We start from the raw sequence: 13,354 nt of genomic DNA on the forward strand, positions 1-13,354 counted from the left end.
GTTTTTTTTTATTTTTGGTTTGCTAAACATCGAGTCTTTGTTTGGTGCGCCCAATCGATGTATCGATGTTTCGATGTTTTTTTTTCACTGATACACACATTTTCCATTCCGTATTCAGCAGTCACTTTTTTTTTTACTCGCAAGTGAAGTTCGACCGCAAAGAATAAATGTGAATAAAAATAAATATATCGTGAAGCATCTATATGAATTGTGTATTTTATGAATCAATTAGGGAAAATTGAACAGCAAGTTTGCCGAGTAGGTAAGTGAAAGTTGCCACAGTGCAGTGAAAATAGGCGCTAAATGAAAAATCAAATGTCGGAAAAATAGACCAACGCCCCAGTGCCCAGTGCCGAGTGCCGAGTGCCTAATTCCCAGTGACAAGAAGCAGAAGAAGTGAGGAGTCAAAAAGTATCTCAAAGTAGAAATGTGGGCCAGTTGACGCAGTGTTACTTTAGGCGCTATTAAATAACTGATATATAATCCATGTATATATGTATGCATGGATACATGATCGAACCTACTTATATCTATGCATATATGTACGTGCATACACGTACATACATAATAAAAACATCATCGATTAAAATTGCCTGCCCCCGTCTATCGCAGTCGCAGTCACAGTACGTTCGCTGCTGGCGTTGATGACATCATTCGGTGTTTTTTTTTTTCAGTTCGTTTAGTCTGTGCGATGTGAGAGCGTAGTGCAGAGTCGTGTGTGTGTGCGTAAACTGCTCAGTGCGCCTATGTTGTGCGTGTAAACGAGTATTTGAACAAACTCGAATCAAAACAAGAGTATGAAATTTAGAAAAATTAATTTTAATTAAAGCAGCGACATGAAAAAAACTTGAGTAATATTTGCGTCAGAGCTAAATAAAAAATGTGCGATAAAAGCCAATATTTAATCGAGATATACATATACATATAAAGAAATGTTTTTAATCATACACAAATACACACACAGGCGCATAATATCTATCTCTTACTCCCTTTGTTGCTTAGCTATTTTTTACTCATTCACACGCATACTGACAGCAAAATGCACTTCGAAATACAGTTACGTGCACACGCACACACCCATACACATTCACGACCCATGTAAAAATAGGAAATCCTTCCAAGAGGTCACGAGTTGAATTTGAAGTTGTTTATCGATACATGGAATGGGTGGAAAACAGAACGAAAAACTGTGCTGCACTTGTCCATATATGCTTTGCGTGTGTACGTGCGTGTGCTTGTGTGTGTGTTGAGTGTGTTTGCGTTGAGGTTTGGCCCACCTTCCTAAAAAAAAGCCGCTCTCGACTTCCATAAAAAATGACAAATCAACGGCCATAATTCAAATTGTACAGTTGTAAGGTAATAAGCACGTACTGATGTATGTATGTGTACATGTGTGTACGCATATGTGCGTGTGTGCTTGTGAGTTGGAGAAGCCTCATAGTAAAAACAAAACGAAAATGTACATTAGCGCTGTTCGAAAACAGGTTTTCCATACATAAAAAGCAAAAGGCCATGCATGCAATTAAAATTTGGAGTTTTCACTGCGCTGATGGTATGCATTGAGCTGCCCTCGTTAATTGAATTGAACGACGGCAATTGCACAACTCCAACGCCCTAAAAGAAAAGACCGCGCCTCTCGCCCGCTAATCAAATCAATGTGATGAACTCACTTCCAGCAAGATCAACACACACACACACACACATGTAGATACATGTGTACTTGCGTGCATGCAATCATAATTGCAAAGCTGCCCGAGCTGAGTTCGAAACCTACCCCATTTTAACTGGGCTTTTGCTGAATACAGCTCAGCTACCCACTCCCCCCGCAGCGGTTGTTTGGTCTCATTAACTCTCTTCGCTACGCTCACCATTTTCCATTTTACGCTCACGCGCTCTCTTTGTGTGCGTGTGCCGCCTGTTTGTTTATTTGTTTGTGTTGCGTTGGTGTTTGCTGCTGCTGCTGCTGTTGTAGTTTTCGCTCTGTTTTCGTTGTGCGCCGCTCTCTCTTTTTCGTTCATCTCCGTCGCCTGTCGGCGGTGAGTTTTAAGCTTCGTTTTCGTTATAATCAGCAAAATATTACGTAATAGATAATAGAGCCGCGTGAATGAGAATGTGTGTTATGCGCTCATACATATGTATGTGCTTAAATAAAGATGTGTGCTAAATTCTATTGTTTTTTTTTAATAGATTGTTGCAAAATTAGCTCATGCCCACTGAGAGCGCAAATTAAATCAGCAAGGCAACCGCCGCAAATACAAAAACAGTTACCAGTGCAATTTTGAAGTGCTATGTGTAAAAAAAAAACATAATTGCTCCAAGTACATACGTGTGTGTGTGTGTGTGTGTGTGTGTGTGTGTGTGTGTATAGCGTGAAGGGAATGACCTGCACAGCTTGGAATAAAGGTCACAATAGACATAGCTGCATAGCTTTTTAGTGTTTGTTTGTTAGTGTGCGTGCGGTTCCCATTGGTATACAGATAAAAAAAAACACACACACACAGAGAAACATACATATGTACCTGCTTTTCGGTCATTCCGATAGCTTGTGAATTGAATTTCCTGCAATTTCACCAGCAAGCGATTTAAATCAGTGCTCCCCTTACCCTCCCCCCCGTACCCCCAATGTTGCCGCCCACAACCTGTCACACTTTTTAAATGGGATTCAGAATCGGAATGAGAATCGCACTGCGGATGGGGCGTGATGTAATCGCGTTAACTATAAAGCTAAAATAATGAATAGATACACATACATACGCACACTCACACTCACACACACACACACACACACAGTGAGCGACAATTGTGATCTGACTTGTTGGCCAGTTGACCCAGGCGACCCGCGTGCCACTCAATGTGACGCCATTGTGTCTAATGAATCATCACCAGAACGGAAGGGGGTGGGGTTGGGGGGGTGAAAGAAAAGCGAAGTGAAAACCGCCCACCCAGGCGTGAATAAATATTTATGAGAGATTTATACAGAAAATTTTATCATGAACAAAATCTGAAATATAACAAAAAAGCGCCAGTCGGGAGTGACCGACTTGTGGATACACTACATACATACATTTTAGCCTCTCTTCATCCTTACGTAGAAAAACGCACTTCATTCCTTAGCCCCACAGTTTGTATGGGGAAAAGTATCCTGCGGTAACTTCGGTGTTTATGGTCCGATCGTTGTGAAATTTCAGGGCTTAACTATGGCATATAAATGTGTGTGTATACCAAGGACCTATCTTTAAAAGTGAAGAAGTTTTAACATATCTTACTACACAAGTTTGGTGTTAATTGCTCTAATAATCAAATTACACCATATGAAAATGGGAAAAAAATTGCGGAAAGAAAATATAGAGAACCCGATCTGTATAGGAAATATGAGAATATAGAGAACATATAATATAAAATATATAATATATATAGAAAATGTAGGTCTAGTATATGCTGAGACACAATAATATTTATAATTTAATATAATATAATATAATATAATAAATAAATAATAAAATATAATAAGTAATAGATATAAAATAATAAAAAACTATTAATAAATATAATATAATAAATAATTATTATAATATAATAAAAAATATAATAGTAATTTATATAATACAATAAAAAATGAATAATATTTATAATTAATGGGATCGCGGATATCTCATACTTTCAGATAAAATTCGAATATCTACTAAAAGAGTATATAAAAGATAAACACTCGCTCAATTTCCCGGGACTTGAGATGCAGGCAAAGCCCACTTCTTTGTGACCTAGTCAAAAATAATCGAAATATATAGAAAATTATCTGAAATGAAGCTGAAAAATTGAACAGAATAATTGAATAACGTTTTCTAATTATTCCTCCATTTGCCTCTCTGTTTTTTGCAGTTATTGTTTGAGGTTTATTTTCGGTTCGGAATTGGGGGATACAAAATTGAATTCTTTGCGGTGAGAATTGTGGACAATTTACAAGTGAGCTGACAAAATGACGACGGACATTTCAATTGTTCGATGGGACCCCAGCCAGGGTCCAGGCAACGAATATATCGATGAATACGAATACGATGGCGGCAACTCCAGTTCGCGCCTGTTTGAGAGGTCGCGCATCAAGGCGCTGGCCGAGGAGCGCGAGAGCGTACAGAAGAAGACCTTCACCAAGTGGGTGAATTCGCATCTCTGCCGGGTCAACTGTCGCATCGCCGATCTCTACGTGGACATGCGCGATGGCAAGCATTTAATCAAGCTGCTGGAGGTGCTCTCCGGCGAACGCCTGCCCAAGCCCACCAAGGGCAAAATGCGCATACACTGCCTCGAGAATGTGGACAAGGCGCTCCAGTTTCTGCGCGAACAGCGCGTCCATCTCGAGAACATTGGCTCCCACGACATTGTCGATGGCAATGCCTCACTCAATCTCGGCCTCATCTGGACGATTATCTTGCGCTTCCAGGTAGGTTATGCTTCTTCTTAATCTCATACGCTGAGAAAAGTTATATTGCGTTTGCAGTCAAGGTTAACAGTAACAGTAAAAGTTTACAGAATATGAAAATGTTAGCGAGAGTTGTAAATGTTAAAGTCAATTTTAGTTGACATAACAAAGAGATGACGTCAATTTTGTCAACTTTAATGTACATATGATGTACATAACATACGTTAGCAATTGCAGTTGGATATCGTGTAACATGACAATGTTAGTTAACAGTATTTAGATAACATATCGGAAAAGAATGATGTACATAAGCTGTACATAACATGCTTTATCCTGTTAGTTAATAGTTTTTAGATAACAGACACAACAAATGTAAGCTAACATAACTGACAATGTTTTGCCTTTTATGCACATAAGATACGTTACAAGATAATATCTAACATGACAATGTTAGTTAACAGTTTTTACATAACAGTCACAACAAATGTAAACTAACATGAAAGAGTTAACCTTATTTAACATAACAGAAAAGAATTATGTAAAGGATCGTTAAAATTTAAGTGGAAGGATATAAATGTAGGAAGACTGCAAACTTTTTCTCAGTGTAGATTTAATTAGCCCTGATCTTGATCCAGATCTCGATCTCGATCCCGATCCTAATCTTGATATGCCATTGTGAACATTTTGTGTTTGACGCTTTGAACAGATACAAGATATCACCATCGAGGAGGTGGACAACAAGGAGACAAAGTCGGCCAAGGATGCGCTACTGCTGTGGTGCCAGATGAAGACCGCTGGCTATCACAATGTGAACGTGCGGAACTTTACGACCTCGTGGCGGGATGGGTTGGCCTTCAATGCGATCATACACAAACACCGTCCAGATCTAGTGCAATTCGAGAAGCTATCGAAGACCAATGCCATACACAATCTGAACAATGCATTCGACGTGGCCGAGGATAAGCTGGGCCTGGCCAAGCTGCTGGATGCCGAGGACGTGTGCGTCGAGCATCCCGACGAGAAGTCGATCATCACTTACGTGGTCACGTACTATCACTACTTCAGCAAGCTGAAGCAGGAGACTGTCCAGGGCAAGCGCATCGGCAAGGTGGTCGGCATTGCCATGGAGAACGACAAGATGATTCACGACTATGAGCACTTCACCAGCGATCTCCTCAAGTGGATCGAGACGACGATACAGTCGCTGGGTGAGCGCGAATTCGAGAACTCGCTGGTCGGTGTACAGGGTCAGCTGGCGCAGTTCTCCAACTATCGCACCATCGAGAAGCCGCCCAAGTTCGTGGAGAAGGGCAACCTGGAGGTGCTGCTCTTCACTCTCCAGTCCAAGATGCGCGCCAACAACCAAAAACCCTACACGCCCAAGGAGGGCAAAATGATATCGGACATCAACAAGGCCTGGGAGCGGCTCGAGAAGGCCGAGCACGAGCGTGAGCTGGCGCTGCGCGAGGAGCTCATCCGCCAAGAGAAACTGGAGCAGTTGGCGGCGCGTTTCGATCGCAAGGCCTCCATGCGCGAGACTTGGCTTTCGGAGAACCAGCGTCTGGTTAGCCAGGATAACTTTGGCTTCGATCTGACCGCCGTCGAGGCGGCTGCCAAGAAGCACGAGGCCATCGAGACGGACATCTTTGCGTATGAGGAGCGCGTCCAGGCGGTGGTCGCCGTTTGTGATGAGCTCGAGTCGGAGCGCTATCACGACGTGAAGCGCATCCTGCTGCGCAAGGACAACGTGATGCGTCTATGGACGTATCTGCTGGAACTGTTGCGCGCACGTCGCATGCGCCTGGAGATCTCGCTGCAGCTGCAGCAGAACTTCCAGGAGATGCTCTACATACTGGACAACATGGAGGAGATCAAGCAGCTCCTGATGACCGATGACTATGGCAAGCATCTGATGGGCGTCGAGGATCTGCTCCAGAAGCACTCGCTGGTCGAGGCCGACATCAATATACTGGGCGAGCGCGTCAAGGTCGTCGTACAGAACTCCCAAAAGTTCCTCAGCGACGATCCCGAATCGTACAAGCCGTGCGATCCCGAGATCATTGTCAGCCGCGTCCAGCAGCTGGAGGATGCCTACGCGGAGCTGGTGCGTCTGGCCGTCGAGCGACGCAGCCGCCTCGAGGAGAGCCGCAAGCTGTGGCAATTCTATTGGGACACCGCCGACGAGGAGAACTGGATCAAGGAGAAGGAGCAAATCGTCTCCACCGACGAGATTGGCCACGATCTGACCACGGTCAATCTGTTGCTGAGCAAGCACAAGGCGCTCGAGTCGGAGATCACATCGCACGATCCCCAGCTGCAGAACGTGGCCAAGGTTGGCGCCGAGCTCATCACCGAGGGTCACTTTGGCGCCGATCGCATCAAGGATCGCCTCAAGGAGATCTTGTCCAAGTGGGATCATCTGCTTGATTTGACAAAGTATCGACGCCAGCGTCTAGAGAACGCCGTCGAGTACTTCCAGCTGTTCGCCGATGCCGACGACGTAGACAACTGGATGCTGGACACGCTGCGCATTGTCTCCAGCGAGGATGTTGGTCGCGACGAGGCCAACGTACAGTCGCTGCTCAAGAAGCACAAGGATGTCGCCGACGAGCTGAAGAACTATGCCGAGGTCATCGATGCCCTGCACAAGCAGGCCGAGACCCTCAAGCTCAACGATCCGGAGAAGGCGAATGTGGACAAGCGCCTGGAGGCGATCGATTCACGCTACAAGGAGCTCACCGAGCTGGCTAAGCTGCGCAAGCAGCGTCTCCTCGACGCGCTCAGCCTCTACAAGCTGATGTCCGAGGCGGACGGCGTCGAGCAATGGATCAAGGAGAAGACCAAAATGCTGGACACCATGGTGCCCGGCAAGGACATCGAGGATGTGGAGATCATGAAGCATCGCTTCGAGGGATTCGACAAGGAGATGAATGCCAATGCCTCCCGTGTGGCCGTTGTCAATCAGCTCGCCCGCCAGCTACTCCACGTCGAGCATCCCAATTCGGATGAGATTCTCGACCGACAAAATCATCTCAACCAGGAATGGTCGACGCTGCGCGAAAAGGCCGAGGCCAAAATGGATGACCTCAAGTCGGCGCATGGCGTCCAGACTTTCTATATTGAGTGCCGCGAGACAATCTCGTGGATTGAGGACAAGAAGCGCATCCTCACCGAAACAGACAGCCTGGAGATGGATCTGACCGGCGTGATGACACTGCAGCGTCGCCTTAGCGGCATGGATCGCGATCTGGCCGCCATACAGGCGAAGCTGTCGAGTTTGGGACGCGAGGCGGACAGCATTGAGGTGGAGCATCCGGAGGAGGCGCAGCTAATCCGCGAACGGATCGCACAAATTGAACTGATCTGGGAGCAGTTGACACAGATGCTGAAGGAGCGCGACTCCAAGCTGGAGGAGGCTGGCGATTTGCATCGTTTCCTGCGCGATCTCGATCACTTCCAGACCTGGCTGACCAAGACCCAAACGGATGTCGCCTCCGAGGATACGCCCACATCGCTGCCCGAGGCCGAGAAGCTGCTCAACCAGCATCAGTCCATACGCGAGGAGATCGACAACTATACCGAGGACTACAAGTCCATGATGGAATACGGCGAACGTTTGACCACCGAGGGCAACACCTCCGAGGATCCGCAGTACATGTTCCTGCGCGAGCGCCTGAACGCCCTCAAGGACGGCTGGGAGGAGCTGCATCAGATGTGGGAGAATCGTCAGGTGTTGTTGTCGCAGAGCTTGGATCAGCAGCTGTTCAATCGGGATGCACGCCAGACTGAGGTGCTGCTCAGCCAGCAGGAGCACTTCCTCAGCAAGGACGATACGCCGGTTAATCTGGAGCAGGCCGAGAATCAGCTGAAACGCCACGAAGCCTTCCTTACCACCATGGAGGCCAACGATGACAAGATCAATACGCTGCTCCAGGTGGCCGACACCTTGGTGGAGAAGGAGCACTTCGATGCGGACAAGATTGGCAAACGGGCCGAGAACATAACCGGACGTCGGGATGATAATCGCCAGCGTGCGCTGGATCAGCACGAGAAGCTAAAGAATCAGGTGAAGCTGCACGAATTCCTGCAGGATCTGGAGGAGCTGGCCGAATGGGTGCAGGAGAAGTATGTTACCTCCCAGGATGAGACCTATCGCAGCGCCAAGACCATACACTCCAAGTGGACCAGGCATCAGGCCTTCGAGGCGGAAATTGCCGCCAACAAGGAACGCCTATACGAGGCCGAAAAGTCCGCCCAGGAGCTGTCCAAGGAGAAGCCCGAATTCAAGGATGTTATCGAACCCAAACTCAAGGAGCTGGCCAAACAGTTCGACGACCTCGAAGTCCATACCAAGGAGAAGGGCGCCCTGCTCTTCGACGCCAATCGCGAGGTGCTCGTCCAGCAGACCTGCGACGACATCGACTCCTACATTACAGACCTGGAGAAACAGATCGTCAGCGGTGACACAGCCAACGATTTGACATCCGTTAATATACTCATGCAAAAGCAGCAGGTCATCCAGACCCAGATGGCGGTCAAGGCCCGTCAGGTGGAGGAGATTGACAAGCAGACGGAATATCTGCAGAAGACGGTGCCCGAGGAGAAGATCGAACCGATTGTCGTGAAGAAGACGGCTGTGCTGGAGCGTTTCGAGAAGATCAAGGCGCCGCTGCTGGAGCGCCAGAAGCAGCTGGAGAAGAAGAAGGAGGCCTTCCAGTTCTGTCGCGATGTCGAGGACGAGAAGCTCTGGATCGATGAGAAGCTGCCGGTGGCCAATTCCACAGATTACGGCAACTCCTTGTTCAATGTGCATGTCCTCAAGAAGAAGAACCAATCGCTGGCCACCGAAATCGATAACCACGAGCCGCGCATCAATGCCATCTGCAACAACGGACGCAAACTGATCGACGAGGGTCACGAGGATGCCAAGAAGTTTGAGGCGCTGATCAGCGATCTGACCGCCAAGTGGCAGGAGCTAAAGGATGCCATCGAGAATCGCAAGCGGCATCTGCTCGAATCGGAGAAGGTGCAACAGTACTTTTTCGATGCCCAGGAGGCCGAGTCATGGATGAGCGAACAGGAGCTGTACATGATGGTCGAGGATCGCGGCAAGGACGAGATTAGCGCCCAGAATCTGATGAAGAAGCACGAGAATCTGGAGCAATCGGTCGAGGACTACGCGAACACCATACGCCAACTGGGCGAGGTGGCGCGTCAGTTCAGCAGCGATGATGTATCCAACGGCGATGCCGTCGCCGTCAAGCAATCCCAGCTGGACAAGCTCTATGCCGGCCTCAAGGACCTGGCCGGTGAACGTCGCGCCCGGCTCAACGAGGCGCTGCAGCTGTTCATGCTCAGCCGCGAGGTTGACGATCTGGAGCAATGGATCACCGATCGTGAGGTAGTCGCCGGCTCCCAGGAGCTGGGCCAGGACTACGATCATGTTACACTGCTGTCGGAGCGCTTCAATGAGTTCGCACGCGACACCGAGGCCGTCGGCGGTGAGCGCGTGGCCAAGGTCAATGGCATTGCGGACAATCTGATACAGGCCGGGCACTCGGACTCGGCGACCATTGCCGAGTGGAAGGACAATCTGAACGAGTCGTGGCAGGATCTGCTCGAACTGATCGAGACGCGCACCCAAATGCTGGCCGCATCGCGTGAACTGCACAAATTCTTCCATGACTGCAAGGATGTATTGGGACGCATATTAGAGAAGCAGCACGGCGTCTCCGATGAGCTGGGCCGCGATGCCGGCTCCGTGTCGACGCTGCAGCGCAAGCACTACAATTTCCAGCAGGATCTGACGACTCTGTACTCGCAGGTGCAGCAAATCCAGGAGGAGTCCGCCAAGCTGCAGGACGCCTATGCCGGCGATAAGGCCAAGGAGATCACGAATCGGGAACAGGAGGTGCTCCATGCCTGGGATAATCTGCAGGCCATGTGCGATGCACGCAAACAAAAACTGGCCGACACCGGCGATCTGTTCCGATTCTTCAATATGGTGCGCATACTCACCATCTGGATGGAGGATCTGGTGCGGCAGATGAACACGTCCGAGAAGCCGCGCGACGTGTCCGGCGTTGAGCTGCTTATGAATAACCATCAGAGTCTAAAGGCCGAGATCGATACGCGCGAGGATAACTTCTCAGCGTGCATATCCCTCGGCAAGGAGCTGCTCACGCGCAATCATTACGCCTCCGCGGACATCAAGGATCGCCTCAAGCAGCTGAGCAACAGTCGCAATGCCCTGCTCCTGCGCTGGGAGGAGCGCTGGGAGAACCTACAGCTGAGTATGTTACAAATTATCTTTCCCCCCCGATTGTTGATTTCTAATTAAGAGTCCTTTTCTCCTTGTTGCAGTCCTGGAGGTCTATCAGTTTGCCCGAGATGCTGCCGTTGCCGAGGCTTGGCTTATTGCCCAGGAGCCGTACCTGCTCTCCTCCGAGCTGGGACACACCATTGACGAGGTCGAGAATCTGATCAAGAAGCACGAGGCATTCGAGAAGTCGGCCGCCGCACAAGAGGAGCGCTTCAGCGCACTTGAGCGTTTGACAACCGTAAGTGGAGACGCTCATCCTCATCCCTAGAAACGAATACTCATTGTACTCCTTCTCCTTCTATCAACTAGTTTGAGCTTAAGGAAATGAAACGGCGCCAGGAGCAGGCGGAGGAGGCCGAACGACAGCGCATCAAGGAGGAACAGGAGGCTAAGGCCGCATCCGAGGCGGCCGAATTGGCCAAACGTGAGGCTGAGCGTCGTGATGATGTCGATGTGGGCATTGCCCACGATGAAGCAGGTAGGACTAGCTGCCCTAGCTGAATACCAGCATCATATCACTTTGACTTTTCACCTCACCTCTCTCTAATTATTCCCTCCCTCCCCCCAAATATATATATATATATATATGTGTATATCTATATTAACCGAAGCACGTAGATTTAATCTGAAAAGCGGTTAACCCAGCCCAAACTAGATATCCATCTATCCCGTTACCGTTATCGTATGTGCATAACCAACTAAATATCTGAACATTCCATCTCATTCACTCATGCTTACTATCAATAACGCCGGATTAATCTCAATCAACTAACCAAACTCAACCACCAAATCAAATGTTTAACTCAGCCGCTGCAGACACAGCCGAAGACATTGAGCGCGTTGTCGAGACCCAAACAGGTACAGCTCTTGCTTAAATAGCTCTTGCCCAAGGACTCCTCCAACTATCACTAACTGTATTTACAATCTATACAAATTCATTTACATATAACGATATATATATAGAGATATAGATATAGATATATGTGTCAGTGCTCTGTCAACTAATCGAGGTCTTTTCCGTAGAGCGTGGCGCCACACCAGCTACTGGAGATGGTCAGGAGGGTTATGTGACACGAAAGCATGAGTGGGAGTCGGCCACCAAGAAGGCATCCAACAGATCTTGGGACAAGGTAGGTTTCAAAAGATGAGCCTACGTAAATCTTTTGATTGGCTTTACAATAAATTTTTTCTCTCAGTTTTCGCGCTAAACCAAAATCGCTGAAATACGTAATTATTATATTTTTTTCTTTTATAAAGAGCTAAATCCTTGATCCACATTTGTCAGCTTTCCTGGTTGACAATTGCTGCTTAAAGGATTTATGGTTGAATTTTTCTTAAAATTAATAATGAATACGTTTTCAGCGATTTCGTGAATTTTAACAATTTTCCAGCCGTAGTTTTTTGTTTTTGATTGAAATTGTTATTAATTTTTGCAACAATTTTGTAGGTTTATATGGCTGCACGAAGCGGACGCGTTTCGTTCTTCAAAGATCACAAGGGTTACAAGAGTAATCCCGAATTGACCTTCCGCGGCGAGCCCAGCTACGATCTGCAGGGCGCTGCCATCGAAATTGCCAGTGATTACACCAAGAAGAAGCACGTGCTGCGAGTGAAGTGAGTCCTGCTGAATCATATTTCAAATTAATCAATATTTATTTAAAAAAAAAAAATGTATCTATCTGTATCTGTATCTGCCGCACAGATTGGCTAGCGGAGCTGAGTTCTTGCTGCAGGCCCACGATGACAACGAGATGTCACAGTGGGTATCCGCTTTGAAGGCCCAGAGCGATTCGGCGGCTGTTGCGGCGAGCAGATCCCAAACATTGCCGGCTACTTCGCAAAAGGACGAACCAAAGCGCAGATCGTTTTTTACTTTAAAGAAAAAGTAAATGCAAATATATAAGAGCAGCTAATTAAAACAAAAACAAAAACAAAAACAAAATAGAAAGAAAACAACAAAAACAAAAAACAACAAAAATACATATATATTTTTTTCATATATTTAATGCATAATTATTTCATAAAAATCTTGCAAAAGAACGAAGCAAAACGTAAACGTAAACAATTATTATGCTTATCAAATTTGCACGATAAATACTGCTATTATTGATTAAACGTATGTATCTTATTTATTTAAACAAATACAAAGTAATATAAATTTAAAAAACAAACAACAAAAAAAAAAACACAAAAATTGAGAACAACTCGTGTATGCATTTCAATGTATTCGATAAATAAACGAATTATTCCTCTAAAGTACACACAAATTGTTGGCATTGACCAAAAGTCGGTCTATTGGAATTGGGCGGGCGCATAAAGCAAGGCTTCACTGTACCAATTGACACAATTGGGGTGGTTGATTTTTATCAAAGGCAGGGCTGCAGCTCGAGGTCATGATAAGTAAAAGCCATAGCAGAAAATGCCAATGGCAGGTCACATAGCTGCAGCCCCCGAAAAGTTATCTATAGTTATTATTAGAAGATTTGACCTGGTTTATTTTTTGAAACGCTGCCCGCAATTGCAATTTGAAAAAACTGTAAACATCCAGCCAGTGCTGCCAGATGTCGCAATCGATAAGTCGGGCGAAAAATGGCACAAAAATCGATAATAGTTTT

General features: G+C 46.7%; 1 protein-coding gene across 7 annotated transcripts; it reads left to right on the plus strand.

Annotated features, from left to right (window-relative positions):
* The first annotated feature begins 104 nt into the window (after nucleotides 1–104).
* On the plus strand, nucleotides 105–12,985 carry beta-Spec (spectrin beta chain). Of its 7 annotated transcripts, none has more exons than XM_064683680.1 (9): nucleotides 105–262; nucleotides 3,880–4,438; nucleotides 5,124–10,710; nucleotides 10,781–10,977; nucleotides 11,049–11,217; nucleotides 11,547–11,597; nucleotides 11,763–11,869; nucleotides 12,187–12,353; nucleotides 12,442–12,985. In XM_064683680.1, the coding sequence occupies exons 2-9, from the start codon at nucleotides 3,977–3,979 to the stop codon at nucleotides 12,626–12,628; spliced, it is 6,927 nt and encodes a 2,308-aa protein (XP_064539750.1). In that variant the 5' UTR covers nucleotides 105–262; nucleotides 3,880–3,976; the 3' UTR covers nucleotides 12,629–12,985. The 7 variants fall into 7 exon arrangements, with proteins under 7 accessions (XP_064539750.1, XP_064539753.1, XP_064539754.1 ...); XM_064683683.1 differs by having other exon boundaries at nucleotides 11,556–11,597; XM_064683682.1 differs by having other exon boundaries at nucleotides 154–258.
* Nucleotides 12,986–13,354: the final 369 nt, after the last annotated feature.

This window comes from Drosophila montana, unplaced genomic scaffold, assembly GCF_035044405.1.
Source record: "Drosophila montana isolate Dmon_TW-CO22-7 unplaced genomic scaffold, ASM3504440v1 contig_2666_1, whole genome shotgun sequence".
NCBI classification, from domain to species: Eukaryota; Metazoa; Arthropoda; class Insecta; order Diptera; family Drosophilidae; genus Drosophila; species Drosophila montana.

Excerpts from the sequence above, each read along its gene's own strand:
- beta-Spec (XM_064683680.1), top strand. The coding sequence starts at position 3,977 with ATGACGACGGACATTTCAATTGTTCGATGGGACCCCAGCCAGGGTCCA. Across the intron at positions 4,439-5,123 it reads CGATTATCTTGCGCTTCCAG|ATACAAGATATCACCATCGA; the intron begins GTAGGTTATGCT and ends CGCTTTGAACAG. Across the intron at positions 11,870-12,186 it reads CCAACAGATCTTGGGACAAG|GTTTATATGGCTGCACGAAG; the intron begins GTAGGTTTCAAA and ends ACAATTTTGTAG.